General features: G+C 44.1%; 4 protein-coding genes across 4 annotated transcripts; 3 read left to right on the top strand and 1 right to left on the bottom strand.

The window, feature by feature from the left end:
- Positions 1 to 9,564: 9,564 nt before the first annotated feature.
- On the bottom strand, positions 9,565 to 9,885 carry BJ212DRAFT_1282785 (uncharacterized protein; the record flags this gene model as incomplete). Its single annotated transcript, XM_041331705.1, has 1 exon — positions 9,565 to 9,885. A coding segment is annotated over one exon (321 nt), but the record flags the coding sequence as incomplete, so codon positions are not given.
- Positions 9,886 to 10,646: 761 nt separating this feature from the next.
- BJ212DRAFT_1282787 (uncharacterized protein) lies at positions 10,647 to 11,076 on the top strand (the record flags this gene model as incomplete). The annotated part of the gene is made up of 2 exons (XM_041331706.1): positions 10,647 to 10,956; positions 11,009 to 11,076. Coding segments are annotated over 2 exons (378 nt in total), but the record flags the coding sequence as incomplete, so codon positions are not given.
- Positions 11,077 to 11,567: 491 nt separating this feature from the next.
- BJ212DRAFT_1282724 (uncharacterized protein) lies at positions 11,568 to 11,945 on the top strand (the record flags this gene model as incomplete). The annotated part of the gene is made up of 1 exon (XM_041331698.1): positions 11,568 to 11,945. A coding segment is annotated over one exon (378 nt), but the record flags the coding sequence as incomplete, so codon positions are not given.
- Positions 11,946 to 15,099: 3,154 nt separating this feature from the next.
- BJ212DRAFT_1303710 (uncharacterized protein) lies at positions 15,100 to 15,851 on the top strand (the record flags this gene model as incomplete). The annotated part of the gene is made up of 5 exons (XM_041333462.1): positions 15,100 to 15,192; positions 15,279 to 15,343; positions 15,383 to 15,410; positions 15,669 to 15,758; positions 15,780 to 15,851. The coding sequence occupies 5 exons, from the start codon at positions 15,100 to 15,102 to the stop codon at positions 15,849 to 15,851; spliced, it is 348 nt and encodes a 115-aa protein (XP_041187702.1).
- Between the last annotated feature and the right edge of the window lie 443 nt (positions 15,852 to 16,294).

Below are 16,294 nucleotides of genomic sequence, written 5' to 3' on the forward strand. Positions count from 1 at the left end.
CCACATGTTTTGAGATTTTTCACTATCTATGATATTGTGTGAGAACTCACAAATGGCTCAAGGACATGGTTATACCACATTGTAGTATGGCTTCAGGGCTTTCATTTGAGCCCTACACCGTGGGAATCGGTGGAGATATGGTGGAGATATAAGGCTCACAAAATGGTGACTCATGCGGACAGTTTTTTGACTCAAGTATTTTACAATAATAACCAGGTATTCTAGTATTTTGTATGACCTCCCTTGGCTTTAATTACCACCTCTATCCTTCTAGGCATACTCTCAATTAATTTCTGGCAATCCTCAGCTGTGATCTTCCCCCATTCCACTGCTACTCTCTCCCAAAGCTCCCATACTCCTTAGGGTGGTTTTCATAGGCTTGAAGCTTTTTCTTGAGTGTTCCCCAGAGATGTTCAATGACATTGACATCAGGAGACTGTGCTGGCCAGTCAAGAACATTGATGTTATGTTCTTCAAACCATTCCTTAGCTCTTCTGGATGTGTGCTTGGGATCATTATTCTGTTGGAAAATGATATCTTCTTCATCAATCCTGATTCTGCCAAGCTAGGCAGCAAGTGGTCATTTAAAAAAAAAAAATGTCCACATACTGCTCAGCATTCATCTTCCCCTCAACCTCAGCAAGCATTCCCACAGCATTCTATCCCATACAGCCCCATACCATTAAAGAACCTCCTCCAAACTTGACAGTCCCATTAACCTCTCTGTCTGTTAGGCCATCTCCCTTCTTTTTCCATACATATACCTTCCCATCTGACCCAATCCTATTGATTTTGGTCTCATCTGACCATATAACATGCTTCCAGTCCTCTACAGTCCAGTGTTGATGAGCTAAGGCAAAGGCTAGTCTTCTCTGCCTATGTTTGATGGAGAGAAGAGGCTTTTTCTTCTTTGTTACTGCCTTGAGATGAGCTGCCTTGAGAACATTCCTCACAGTTTGTGAAGAGACAGGGGTAGTGATGGTGGAATTGATATAATGGGTGGCTTGGACAGCATTATCAGCCTTTCCTGTAGTGATATGTTGGATAATAGCCCTTTTGTCAGTAGAGGTAAGCTTGGATGGACATCCTCCACAAGAGTTTTCCTTGTCTGGGTGGCTTTCTTTGATAAACTTGGCCACAGTGGACTTGCATACTCCAGTTCTAGAGGAAATTTGGCAAGCAGAGAGGCCAGCATAAGACAGAGAGAGGATATTATCTCTTTGAGCAGAGGAGATGGCTTTCATGGTGATTATGACTATGATACATGAGATATTCTGGTTTATATAGTTAGATATAGTCATAAAATAACATAATGACACCACTTCATAATTTATATAATAGTGGCATGATTTTTGTGGTGTCATAAATAATGATTTATATAGTTTTAATATACACTCAAAAAACTATCCACATGAGTCATCATTTTATAAGCCTTATGTCTCCACCATATCTCCACCGATTCCCACGGTGTAGGGCTCAAATGAAAGCCCTGAAGCCATACTACAATGTGGTATAACCATGTCCTTGAGCCATTTGTGAGTTCTCACACAATATCATAGATAATGAAAAATCTCAAAACATGTGGACAGTTTTTTGAGCCACTGTACATCTGAGTCTTGCCAGCAGGATCATGTACCCGACTGGTCCACCATTTCCCCTGCACCTTGCAAGACCCCCATTGGCAATGCAGATTCTACCATGCCCCGCCGCTCATGTTGTTTGAAGGTGCAAGCTTTTTCACCATGCCCTATGTATTCCCTGCACAGCAACTGCTGCCCTTGGACTGTACAGAAATGAGTGCTACTTCAATAAATGTGAGTACACTTATTTTTATATATTCATCAAGTTGTTGACTTAAATGGTCTGCAGGTCTATGTCACACAATAACTCATGTCTTACTGTTTTGTATTCTAGTTTGTATGTCAAAAAGTCATGTAACTACCTGACCACAACAATATGAGTGAATTTGAGCCTTCTGTGATTCGGTTTGAGCCAGCTCAAGCTGTGGCTCTATGAGCCTTAGCTAAAGCTGACTCGTATGGCTAGCCACGGCAGGCTGGGCCAGATATAATGGCTTGGCTCACTATAAATAGATGAGCTGATGTGAAGCTGGTAGAAGCTGAGCTGGCTCTTGGCTAGCCAAGCCACAGCAACACTACCCTGTAACTTGTTTGAGTTTTGTAATGCCACCCTGAAAATGGCAAAACCCTGTGATGGGCTGTAGCACAGAAAAGCGAAAATCAAGTTCAGAGTCTCCCACTACACAAATAAGCCACTTCACATTGTGACCATAGGACTCTTGATGAATGTGATGGAGTGTCTCAGGAGTAAGGGAATAAGATAGTTCAGACAGCACCCAATCCTCAAATCATGCTTCAGATGTTACAGTCGTGACTACCCCCTATTTTCTTTCTCTCCTTACTCATGTACTATGTCATGACCGCACCTCGCTGTGCCATCATTAGACTCTGACTCCGTTCTATATCTGTTGTATTACATCACGATCGCCACGTGCTGTTGCTAGGTGACTCATTACTTATCGCTGACTCGACCGATGACGTCTACTTACCTGCCCTAAAGAGTCTACGTCTATATAAACCCGGTCATGTACTTAGATAGACTTCACTTTAATCTACTAGGTCTTACCTGAACTATCCTTCGCTTAGGACCTCCAATCCTAAGTCGTCTGATAACCGATATTCGAGCTGGAGACACTCTCTCCGACTTGTCTTAAGAACCTTACATTTGTGAGGACACGATCCGGCCTTAGGCATGCTCTTATCGAGTACCTAATGTCGCGCCCATCCTAGTCGACCTACGGTTCGCCGTAACAAAAGATTAAAGTCAATCCCAACCCTCCCCATCGAGGAGGTTATTCAAGAACTCAGAAAAAGAACTCAGCGAGAGAACGAGAACGTTCCCCTGAACAGAAACATCACTTGACCAGACGCTCAGGATGTCCACCATCCCAAACACCCCAGAACTAAAAGCTGGAGCCCCGTCCACCTATGACGGAAGCCCCTCCCAGGCTCTACAATGGTTGTATGCGGTTAAGGTGTACTTCGCACTTAACGCTACGATCTATAACACTGATGATAAGAAGGTCATCACTGCCCTTGCTTACATGACAGAAGGAAGCGCTATGGGTTGGGCGCTGACCTTCTACACCGAAGTCGACAACTCCGTTGCTAAAACCTACGGGACCTTTGCGAACTTTGAAACTAAGTTCAAAGAAGCCTTCATACCGGCCGATGCCACTGGAACCGCCATGAACAAACTCCGAACGTTGAGACAAACAGGCGACCTTACATCCTACATCGCCACTTTCAAAACACTTGCTGCACAAGCTTCCATGGAGCAGGACGCCATCCTCATTACGTTCTTCAATGACGGGTTGAAGAAAGGAATCGTTAACTCCGTCTATCAGATGGAGACCATTCCAGTAGATTTCGACAAGTATGTCGCCGCCATCATCCAGCTAGACAGTAACTACCAAAGAGGGGTTGCATATTGATCAAACCATTGTACCACCACCAGACTGTCGGGACAACGATATGTACCCAGACCCTCCATTGATCGGCATGACCCAAACGCCATGGAGGTAGACCGGCTCACTGAAGCCGAGAGAAGTGACCACATGAAGAAAGGACTATGCTTCACGTGTCACCAGAAAGGTCACCTCACTAGAGCGTGTCCGCAGAAGAAGAAGATCCCTGTCCACAGAGAAGAGATTAGTGACAGCAAAGAAGATACAACGATCTGTCGTATTACTGAGGATTTTTAATGTGGAAGACTGGATCGATGTCAGTATCTTCCAATGTACCTATCAGACTTGTACAAAGTATGGGGATTAGAAAGGAACTCCGTGTCCCCATTACCCTCATTTCTAAAACTCATCTGGAAATCGTCGAAACAACAGCTGTTGTGGACTCCGGCACTGCTGGAACCTTCATCTCCGAAGAGTTTGTCAAAACCCACGGGATTAGAATGCACAAACTCACAAAACCATTCTGAGTTACCACTGCGGATGGAAGTTACGCAAAGGGGGGTGCTATCACCAGATATTGTGTCCTCATAGTCAAGATAGATAACCGATCTATGATCGGAAAGTTTAACATCACGCGACTTAGTCGACGAGACCAGATTCTACTAGGGATCCCTTGGCTATGTGCTATGGACCCAGTAATCCAATGGAAAGCGGAAATGCTAGAACTTTCTCGAACAGAGAAGAGTGACCAGATCAAAGAGGAAGTCGACAAAGAACGAAAGAAGAACAGACTCCCTCCTCTGTTTCGGAAAACGAAACAGACGAACAAAAGAACCAACCTAATTCCAGTTGTAGTGCTGCTGAAGGCGCCTCCTGTAGAATCGGTTATATTACCACCCAGAGAACCGGTGCCTCAAGCTATGATCGAAGAAATCCCAGACGAAGAAGCCCCACCAAGCCTTGACCCTATCCCTGATGATGACGACAATTCTTTTGACACGAAAGATGACGTATGGACGACGGATTACGCGCCACCTGTGCGGGAAGTCGCCACTTACCATCTAGAAGATGATGAATTCCTAGTCGAATACCCCATTGATGCCGCCGAGCTCCGGGTAATCACTAACATCTCGATGGATACTCCTTTAACGAAAGATGGTACCAGCATTATGGAACAAAAACCTATGGTCATACCCCTGTCACGGCCTACCAAATATGTCAAAACCAGCAATAAGGCACAACAGTTTGCGTTAGCCGCTGGGCTCGAACAGAAGAAGAAATCATTCGAAGAACTCGTCCCCTCCTACCTTCACGACTTCACCGACATCTTCACAAAAGACAGTCTAAACCAACTACCACCAGAACGACCTGGCATAGATCACCGAATCGAGACCAAACCCGGTTTTATTCCCAAAACGTCTAAAGTGTACCCGTTATCCGAGAAAGAGTGGGCAGCGGTCAAAGCATTCATTGATGAAAACATTCAGAAAGGATTTATCTCCGAATCAAAATCACCGCAAGCCAGCGGATTCTTTTTCGTAGGAAAGAAGAGTGGAGATCTCCGTCCTTGTCAAGACTATCGGTATATCAACGAATGGACCATTAAGAATGCCTACCCACTCCCACTACTGCTCTCCCTGGTCGCCCGGTTACATGGTGCTAAATATTTCACAAAGATGGATGTCTGGTCTGGATATAACAACATCCGTATTCATCTGGAAGACCGATGGAAAGCTGCCTTTACTATGGAATACGGGCTTTTCGAGCCAAACATCATGTTCTTTGGTCTTTGCAACTCCCCAGCCACCTTCCAGGCGTACATGAATAGGACATTTCAACAGGAGATTAACGAAGGATGGCTCGTCATATACATGGACGACATCTTGATATTCTCCAACGATCTTACCTCCCATCATGAACGTACCTGACGCATCCTCGACAGAATTCGCGAAGAGAAGCTCTTCCTTAAACCGGAAAAGTGCACGTTTGACGCTCAAGAAGTAGAGTACCTCGGAATGATTATCCGTCCTGGATGCGTAGCAATGGACGATGCCAAAACCAATGGTATTCGGGATTGGCCTGCTCCTACTACCGTGAAGGAAGTCCGGTCGTTTTTGGGATTTTGCAACTTCTACCGAAACTTCATTTCCCATTACTCCGACATCGCCAGACCGCTGATCGACCTTACCAAGAAAAACGTCAAGTTCCTTTGGACAGAACAATGCGTATCTGCCTTCGCCAAACTAAAGGAATGCTTTTTGAAACAACCGGTCCTTCGAAACCCGGATCCCTCTAGACAATTTGCGGTTGCCACTGATGCATCTCTTGTCGCCACAGGAGCAGTATTGCTCCAGACTGATGATAATGGTGTCTATCACCCATGTGCATACCTGTCTCAGGCACTGAACCCCACAGAACGAAACTACCAGATCTTTGATCGTGAACTTCTTGCGGTTATTCGTGCATTAACTGAATGGCGTCACTACCTGGAAGGAAATCCCCATCCTATTGTCGTCTTCACCAACCACAAGAATCTCCTATATTTTAGGACAGCCCAGAAATTGACTCGCCGACAAGCTCGATGGCAGTTAATCCTGTCATGCTATGACATTGAACTTCACCATGTTGCGGGGACCAAACTTGTTGCCCCTGATGCCCTTTCCCGTCACCCCGATCATGGGCCAGATTCCTCAGATGATAATGCCAATGAAACCCTCTTGCCAGATTCAATGTTTGTCCGACTTCTTGACGTCAAACTCATGACCACACTTGTGAACCCTGACCCCTCTGATCCCGACCCCATCTTCACCACTGCCTCCGATGCGCTGGATGGCCTGTCTCTCCCTCCTATGAAATCTGCTCTTACAGATTGGAAAATCAATGACGATATCCTTTACTATAAGGACCGCGCCTATGTCCGCCCTGCTGGCCAGCGCCTTATTTTGGAACGATGCCACGACCACCCCACTGCCGGTCACCCCGGATGCTTCAAGACTGAGGAATTGGTTAAACGTGATTTTTGGTGGCCCGCTATGGGCACCTACATTCGTAAATACGTTGAGGGTTGTGCCCTCTGCCAGCAAATGAAGTCTGATACCCATCCGACGACCCCTCCCCTTGTCCCTATCCCTTCCGTCGCTGCAGTACCCTTCGCTCAGGTCTCCGTTGATCTGATCACCGACCTTCCTCCCTGTGCAGGTTTTGATTCTGTCATGGTCGTGGTCGACCATGGGCTTATGAAGGGGGTAATTCTCATCCCATGTACCAAAACCATCACTTCCGAAGGAGTCGCCAGCAAGTTCTTCAAATACGTCTATCGATGATTTGGCCTACACGAAAAGGTCATCTCTGACCGTGGCCCGCAATTCATATCCAAATTCTCTCAAGCCCTTGCCAAACTCCTGAAGTATGACATAGCGGCGTCGACCGCCTACCATCCTCAGACCGACGGTCAGACTGAATGACTCAACCAGGAGTTGGAAACATATCTCCGGATCTATTGTCGGAATAACCCCGAAAATTGGGTAGAACATCTCCCCATGGCAGAATTCATTCACAACCACTGAAAACATGACTCTCGCAACGCATCACCATTCTTCCTAATGATGGGATATGAACCACGAGCCCTTCCACACACCCTTTCTGACTCCACAGTTCCCGCAGCAGTGGACAGACTTAGCTCACTCCAGAAGTCTAGAGAAGAAGCGCTCTCTTGCCACAACCTTGCGATGCAACGAATGGCAGAAAGAACTCACGGGCAAAAGTATCACCCCTGGAAGATCGGAGATAAGGTTTGGTTATCCGGGAAGAACCTGATCACGCAGCTACCTTCATGAAAGCTCGCCCCAAAGCGGTATGGCCCATTCCCAATCACCGCCGTCCTGTCCCCTATCACATTCACACTCCAACTACTGCCTCAATGGAAAGTTCACCCCACGTTCCATGCTTCTGAACTATCATCCTATCATGAGACAGAGATTCATGGGCCGAACTTCCACAACCCACCACCTGACATCATCGATAACGAAGAAGAATATGAGATTGATGCGATCTTATCGCACAAAGGAACGGGTAAACGAAGACGCTATCTTGTATCCTGGAAAGGATACTCCTCCACTAGCAATGAGTGGGTTCCAGAAGGAAATCTCGCTAATGCCTCCGACACCCTTGTTGCCTATAAGAAAGCACATGGACTGTAAGAGATGCTAACAATGTCCCACATCGAACGACTACGCCTCTGTATCCTCCGCATCGAAGAACTCACTGCCGCTATGAACACCGTCGCAGAAGGAAACGCCCACCCCTTGACACTTCTTGACTATCAGAATATTACTGCTGCCAATCTCACCCAACACGCATCATCCCCCGTACCATCACCACCAGCCTCCGACTCTACTCTAACCCTCACCGACGACTCCGTCCTTACCGACTACTTCTCAGTCATCGACCAAGTAGAAACCAGTGCCCTTTTTGAATCCACCATTACCTCTCAGCAATACGCTATTGAAATAGACCGTCTTCTTGGAGAACGGGGAGCGATATCTAGTGGTCTCATTATCAGGATTATCAGAGATGCCAGCCTTATTGATCGCACCGCCGCTCTCCTTGACGATGAGCGCCATCAAACCATTTTACGACACCTTCATATACGCATCAGAAACACAGCGATCCGCCTCCTACCTGAGGAGATGAGAGACGCCATTAGAGAGGCTATCCATATCGTCACCGAGCGCATCACTCTTAACCCCATTGCCCGACCACCATCCCCTCACATCGCCGTTCCTGTACCACCGCCAGCTCCTGTTGCAGCTACCATGGAGCATCAGGATGATAATATCCCTCCTATCACTACTCTTGATGTACCGACTTCTCCTTCTCCTGACCCCATCACACGCACCACACGACGATTCCCACTTAAACGAAGATCCTCACGTCTCGCCACTAAACGAGCTGCATCCATCTCCCCCACTAAGGCACCTCTTAAACGGTCGAGGTCACTGTCCCCCCCAAACCAATCCTCATCTGTCACAGTCGTAAAGACATCGCTGGTCGACAATGTCAGTTTGCAAGGAATATGCACCGGGTCATTTGTTGGTCTTTTGCAGAGAGTTAAAAGGAGAAGCAGTCATCCCTTTGGTATGGACCAACGTCGGCTTTTATGACGCACTCGCGTGCTGGGAGATTGAGCAAGACGCCATCGCTCACACTGAGCAAATGGCACAAACCACCATCATGGAGGAACAGGACGACCTCCTTCATTCTAACTATGATGCAGACCCCATCTACTGGGCTAACCAAGATATGTGAAGTCGGTGACTTCATCGCTAAACGAGGGGTAATGTTACAGTCATGACTACCCCCTATTTTCTTTCTCTCCTTACTCATGTACTACGTCATGACCGCACCTCGCTGTGCCATCATTAGACTCTGACTCCGTTCTATATCTGTTGTATTACATCACGATCGCCACGTGCTGTTGCTAGGTGACTCATTACTTATCGCTGACTCAACCGATGATGTCTAGATGACTCATCACTGACTCGACCGATGACGTCTACTTACCTGCCCTAAAGAGTCTACGTCTATATAAACCCGGTCATGTACTTAGATAGACTTCACTTTAATCTACTAGGTCTTACCTGAACTATCCTTCGCTTAGGACCTCCAATCCTAAGTCGTCTGATAACTGATATTCGAGCCGGAGACACTCTCTCTGACTTGTCTTAAGAACCTTACATTTGTGAGGACACGATCCGGCCTTAGGCGTGCTCTTATTGAGTACCTAACGTCGCGCCCATCCTAGTCGACCTACGGTTTGCCGTAACATCAGATACATTGTTTAAGTGAAACTTCTGGGCTTCACAAAAGAATACTTCAATATCATTCAGATCAGCCCTTGTCTGGATGATGCATAGCTGGGCCAGTGTAGTTGATTTGGTCTGAGGCTCATGGTGGAAAGAGTCTCCTAACTGCTTATACATGGCCATAGTAACCAGAGAGGTTTTCCCACCAACACTAGCCAGCATCATGACCTCTGGAGTATTGACAATGTAGCTTGTGAGTGGTGTGAAAGAGTATTAACTGTGCCCAACAGGATCAGACAACATGACTCCTTCACAAGCAGCCTGCTTGAGAGGACATAGCATGATATTCAAGCATTCGTGGATTAGGTGATCTTCAAGTACACCTTGCATACATTTTTGTTTATAAATAAATTTCAGTATGGGGAGGAGGGCAGTAAGAACAAAAGCATTAGATGATGATTTCAGCTGCATGGATATGTGTATATTAGCAAGGCTGATGAGGAGGGGATGTGCAACTGTGTCACCCATCATCATGGAGATATTGGTCTTGTCAGATGACAAAATTGTCCCAAGGAGTGTTGCACCTCTTGGCAGGGCTGACTATTTGAAAAAAGTGAGTACAGCAACACATAGAAAGAAAGAAAAACACACCTGCATGTTCCATGCATCATCAGCAGTAGGCAACTGCATGGGTATGGGTAACCCATGTGGGTTCAGGGTCCAGGTATCCTTGGGGTAGGGGTAGGGGTCTGACATTAAAGCACCCATACCCATACCCATACTCTTAGCCCAGGTTTTCAGAAGATATAGCTAAAAATGACATTTGGAGGTATTATACATGTTGAACTCCAATACAATCAGGCAAAGGCTATGAAATATTTCACAAACCTACACTAGCATAACTCACCCAACATCCACTCACACAATCCAGTCCAACACTGAAAAAAGAATTCTGAAGATCTCTGTCAAAGCCAAAGCTGCACTTGAAGAAATGGAAGGCCAATTCCAATGAAGATAAGGTGAAGGTGTAGCCAAAGAAGGCAAAAATGAACCAACATACTGAAAGTACTGAGGCAATAGCACCCAAGAATGTCACAGGATTGTCTAAAGATAGTGGCTCCACTGAGAAGGTCACAACATTGTCTGAGGCAGCAACTGCACCAAGTCGATGAGCTTTTGTGTGAACAGAGGAGGAGTTGCACAACAATGCAAATGATAGTGATATTGAAATTGTGGTGCCCATGAACAAAGAAGAAAGTGCTGAAGATGAGCTAAGTGTGGGTTTAAACCTATCAAAAATGATATCAATTTATTGGACACCAACAGAATGACTCATGCAAGAGTGGAACTCATAAGTGTATGCATTCTTTCATCTAATTCCCAAGATTAGTGAGCAGAATGAGTGGTGTGTGCATGAATTCAGGTGCCAAGGCAAGGGTTGCAAAGCCACTGTGAGGCATTACCTCGATAAAGGTGATGCACATTCGACAGAAAACCTGTGCAAACATGTGGGCTCATGTTGGGGAGAAGACATTTTGAAGGCTGCAGATGAAGTGAAAGATGTTGACAAGGTTTGGAAGAATATTGTTGGCAGTGTCCTACAAAACAGATCAATCACTGTGTCATTTGAAAGAAAGAGTAAAGGAAACATCACATACTCTCACTGTTAGCATACCCACACTGAAACAAGGTATAGCACTCTCAATGGTGTCTTGAGCAGGACCTGACATACTTGACAGAGCAGAAATTGTGCATTGGGTGTTAGAAAACCTGCATCCATTTTAAATCATTCAAGATAGAGGGTTTCAGTCATTAATGAAGACTGGATGACCAGAATATTACTTACTGTCCCCTTTGACTGTCTCATGAGATGTCCACCTCATTTTTGCAAGGACCTGTCAGTACATTGCTAAAATGACAAGTGTAAGCTAAGTTACACAATTATGATGGATTTAAAGACTGAAAAATGTATCAGGAATATGAAGGATTAACTTTAGTACTGATGGGTGGACATCTCCAAATGATAGAGCCCTTGTGGCAGTATTGGCACACCTGGAGTTCAAAGGTGAATCACTGTGCTTGCTGTTAGAGTTCCAAAGGTAAAAATCACTTACAAACATTGAAGTGCTGATACCAATATAATGGTCACAATAGTCCCACACAGGTGAAGAACTTGCTTGTGCATTTCAGGGTGTCCTGGAAGATTTTGGAGCACATGAAAAGGTAAGCAAAGACATGAAACAGATAGGACATTCAAACTTACAAAGGTGTAGACTCTTTGTGTCACATGTGACAATGTGTCCAACAATGATGCTATGATTGATGAATTGGCTGTTGACATGCCAGATTTTGGAGGACAAGTGATGCATACCAGGTGCTTCCTGCACATGGTTAATCTCGTGGCAAAACTGGTGATCTGCAAGTTTGATGTGTTGAAAAGGAAGCAGGATAATTCCAGAGATGATGAGGCTGAATTGACAGCAGAGGAAAGTCAACTGAAGGAGCAGCTTGAGGAACTGAGTAAGAATATTGAGCTGAAAGATTATGTGACCATTGCAGAGATCACAGGAGATGACAGCAATGTGGGGGACAACACTGAAGGTCTGGTGGATGCAACTATGCTACTGACAAGTGATGAACAAGAAGAACTATGAAATATAATAGTTCCAGTTCAGTTAGCACTAGTAAAGGTGCATTTATTGCAACAATATAAAGAAACTCACAGCTGACTGCACATTGCAAACTCAGATTCAAAATCATCCACTCCACCACAAAGCTTCTCCCCACCTGGAACAACATCTTGAGTGAGTTGCAGATGAAGCCTAGTGTGGTGCCAAGAGATGTGTCGACATGCTGGAATTCCACATACAACATGTTGGAATACACACTGAACCATTGCAAGGTCATAGACACAGTGTTGCAGAGACACAAATTGGGATTGAGGGCATTTGAGTTGAGTGACAATGAATGGAGTATAGTTGAGCAACTCCGCAATGTGTTGAAAGTGAAGCTGGCATCATGCACACTGTGTGGAGTTGTTTGATTTCACTAATGTAATTTAGATCCTCAAAGATGCTACCATGTTTTTTTCACACTCAACACCAAGCCTTGCAACAGTGATCCTGGCAAGGATTTTATTGATGAGACACTCACAACTCACATGCTCAACAAACAACTGCTTCCATCAATTAGCACTGCTTCAGGACTCACCAAGAAAACTCTAAATTGTTACTATGAGCTCACTGACAGGTCTGATGTCTACTGTATTGCAATGAGCGAGTCCAATTGTATTTATTTTCAGTACCTACCAACTAACATATATTATAGTTCTCCATCCATGTCACAAATTAGCTAATTTCCAATGCACAAAATGGGAGGAAGGTTAGATTGAGTTGGTGCATACACTAGTGTGCACAGAGTTTGACTGCTCATACTCGACTGACAATGCTAATAGGGAGATGGATAATGTGGGATATAATTCTGATGCCAGCATTGTGGTATCCTCAACTGTAAGTCAAATTATTTATTCTAGTACTACACACTCACTGACTGTCTTGTATAGAATATCTTTGATAACATTCCCATACTTGTTACAAACTAGGATAGTTCTAACAACAGATGACTTGATAAGAGTCAGGACCTCTGCTGAGATTCTACATGAGACAATAAGTCAAGCATTCAGTGTAAGCTAAGACAGGAGGAGTGCTTCTATCTTAAAGTACAGTTCAGATGACAAGAGATTGGAGGTCTCAAGCAAGGGATGTTTCAGGTAAAACCTAGTAAGAAGTGCAGAACTAAAGCATACAAGAGAACTATTTATAGTGAACTACAAGTGCTTTAGGGCAGATGTGAGAATGGATATGAGTCAGAGATAAAGGACGTGTAAGCGATAGCAAGAATAGGTCATCTAGCGATGGCAACGGCAGTCGTGATGTAATACAAGGTACAAGTCAAAGATAAGTCTAGTGGCGGCATCATGTGGCTCATGACATAATACACAGTAAGAGGGAGAAAATGAATAGGGGCATACATGGTTGTAACAATACTTGCCCCACCAGTAAACAGTGACCTATGGGATGAACTTGATTGCTATCTCAGCACTGATGTTGAACATGTTGACAACACACTCACATGGTGGAATGAATGCTGCACACTCTACCCTCATCTTGCACAAATGGCATTAGATTATCTCATAATTCCAGGTGTTTTTTTTTTGTCATCGCTCATAATTTATTTTCCTTTACAGCAACATCTGTTGATGTTAAATGGCTGTTTAGCCATGGTTGTCTCAGCTATTGGAGCCAGCTTGGCCTTGTCAAGATGGAGGATGTGCAGTCCAGTGCTGCTCTTGCTAATGTTCAAGGTGATGAGATGCTTATGGAGGATGGGTGGGATGCTATTGTGTTGTAGAATACATTGTTTCATTTTTGTTCCTACACTAGGTATTTATATGTGAGACCCACAGGTATACCCTCCATAGATAATACTCCAGGTGTCTATACACTCTACCCACTGTGATACTCGATACCCCCCTTGTGGGTCCAGGTATGTCTTCTGGCACCTGCAGGTTCACCCATGCAGTTGCCTAGTCAGCAGTCATCCATTCAGAGTACATGTAACAGAATTGCTGCACTGTAGTATACACCCTGTGAGGTGTAAAATCTATCTGATTGTGAAAGAAAGGGTTATTTAAAATACTCATGATGTACTCTAGGGGATTGCACCAATACAAAATGACAGGCAATTTCATCAGATGTACTGTGGGAATGACTTGGGACAACCAGTGTGGTCCACTGGGTAGAATTTCAGCTCAACTATATAGTTCCTTGGCTGACTGAAATGATAACAGAAGACTGTTTAATTTATAAGTTGAGGTGAAATACAATGACTATCACAATTGTACTTCAATAAGACTAAGGTGCCAGCTCCTCAAGTTCACAGTCAAGGGATTTTCTACTTCTCAGTTGATAATGTGTTGTTCATGGGTGGCCAAAGGGTAATAAATTACTTCTTTGCTAGATCACTTCTTGATGGTAAAGGGAAGTATATATTTTGTCAGGTTAGCTTAAACCTAGTAGGTAATATGGACCTCTGCTGAATTGAATATGATAGACTGTTGTATAGGTGATCCCTGTAAGATAGTATACAACCAATCTAGACTAGAAATACTATAGTTTTCAAAGGCAATCTTGAGGCCTTCACTTTCTTCATAATCTCACACTATTGAGACAGAAAGAGGGAAAACTCCTGCACTTCAAATCTTACAAATCTCATGGTTTGAGACAAGAAAGAAGAGGGAAAAACTTGTTGATTATGTGAGAATGGAGTCCTTATATACATTTTAAAAACCATCCTTACTAAGCAATGACTCATCACTGGATTGATAAAAATATGCTTACAAACTAAGCCTTTTGGTGTGCTAAATCAGTTGCTTACTAAAGTACATGAGTAAAATATTACAAATCATGGCAAAACATGATAAGTCATGGAAATTATCCTTACAAATCAGAATATTACTAGTCACATGACATGCTTACAAACATATCTGAGTGGTTCACTGATGTAATCAAGTGGCTGAAACTATAAATACAAGTAAATAAATAAAGGGAAATAGATCACTAAGCTCATGAGTGAGAAATATATCCTCATGCATTCTCCTAATCATCTCCTTTCATTCTTCTTATATATATCATGGTATGAACTCCATACCATGCACGACAGTGCCATTTAAGACAGCAGCACAGAACATAGTGCCCACAATTGGTGCATCCTCCAATATTGTTTTAGCCATTGGAGCTTTGGACTGGAATGGATGGGGATGTGTCATACCTGATGTACCTCCACTATACAGTTATCACCCAGACACTAACAATCGTTGACATACACCATGACCACAGCAGAGTGAGTACAATCAAGGGAGGGACAATGCATTTCCTGTAGCAGTTCTTCATTAGTATGAACAAGAACATGTTATTGCTCCTTTTTAGGGGTGTGGGGATACAAGAAATCATAGCATAGATTGTCATGAAAATGATATCAAGAAGTTTGGTTGGTAAGAAGTGAGATATCATGATGTTGAGCTCATCATCAGCAATGCGCAGCTGCATTATGTAAGACAGGTATGTGTGCAGGCATCTTTGTTTTCCTTCATTTATGCAGTAAGCCTGTACAGGATGTTCAGCTCAGGCCCAGGATGTATTCACAATATTGTAACAAGCAAAGTTAATGCAAGACTAAACTCTTCTAATTGACAGGATTAATGCATCATACACCCAGGGACTGGTGGACAATCTCACATCCACCCTTGACAAGAGAGTCAAGTGGTTTGTCTTACTGTCCTTGATTATTTATGACAGTTTAGTTATTGATGTGCATAGCTCAAAGAGACTGTCATGGACCAGGTCTCTGAATATGTTCCAGAAGTGATTGGATTTGTTCAGGGTATCATCAAGAATGTGATTTCAAAGGTAGTGTCTACTTAAATACAGGTGCACATACATTATCTGATCAGTGATATCATGCCCAGTGAGAGCCCTAGAGAAAAGGGAACAGGGAATTAGTTGAAAGTGGAGGTATGTTGACACAATCACAGGAGAAGATTCTATTAATGCAACTGTGAAAATGGCAGAGACCAGCCACATCTTGGGTCATCTTGTTAATGCCACATTGAGCACTGTTGCCATGCAAATCTCAATGCACACATCCAGAGTCTCAAGGCCTCTTCAAGCCACCTGTCAAGAGCAAAGTCCATTGTTAGATCCACTTCCTTTGTGACTTCCATGATGAACACCAAGCTCTTGTTGACGCACTTGGATTTAGTACTGATACACCTGGAGCAGTTTGAAGTGTTTTTGTCAGGTGAATGAGGACTCCAACTCTGAACTTGAGTGCAGAGCATGGGCTCACCTGGCCAAACTTGTTGCTCTTTACTCCACCTCAGCTTATTGACAACCATTGCATGTACATAGTTGCATACTGGTTATACCATGACTGCAACACAGAC

This window comes from Suillus subaureus, assembly GCF_016647635.1.
Source record: "Suillus subaureus strain MN1 chromosome Unknown BJ212scaffold_47, whole genome shotgun sequence".
In the NCBI taxonomy this organism is placed as follows: domain Eukaryota; kingdom Fungi; phylum Basidiomycota; class Agaricomycetes; order Boletales; family Suillaceae; genus Suillus; species Suillus subaureus.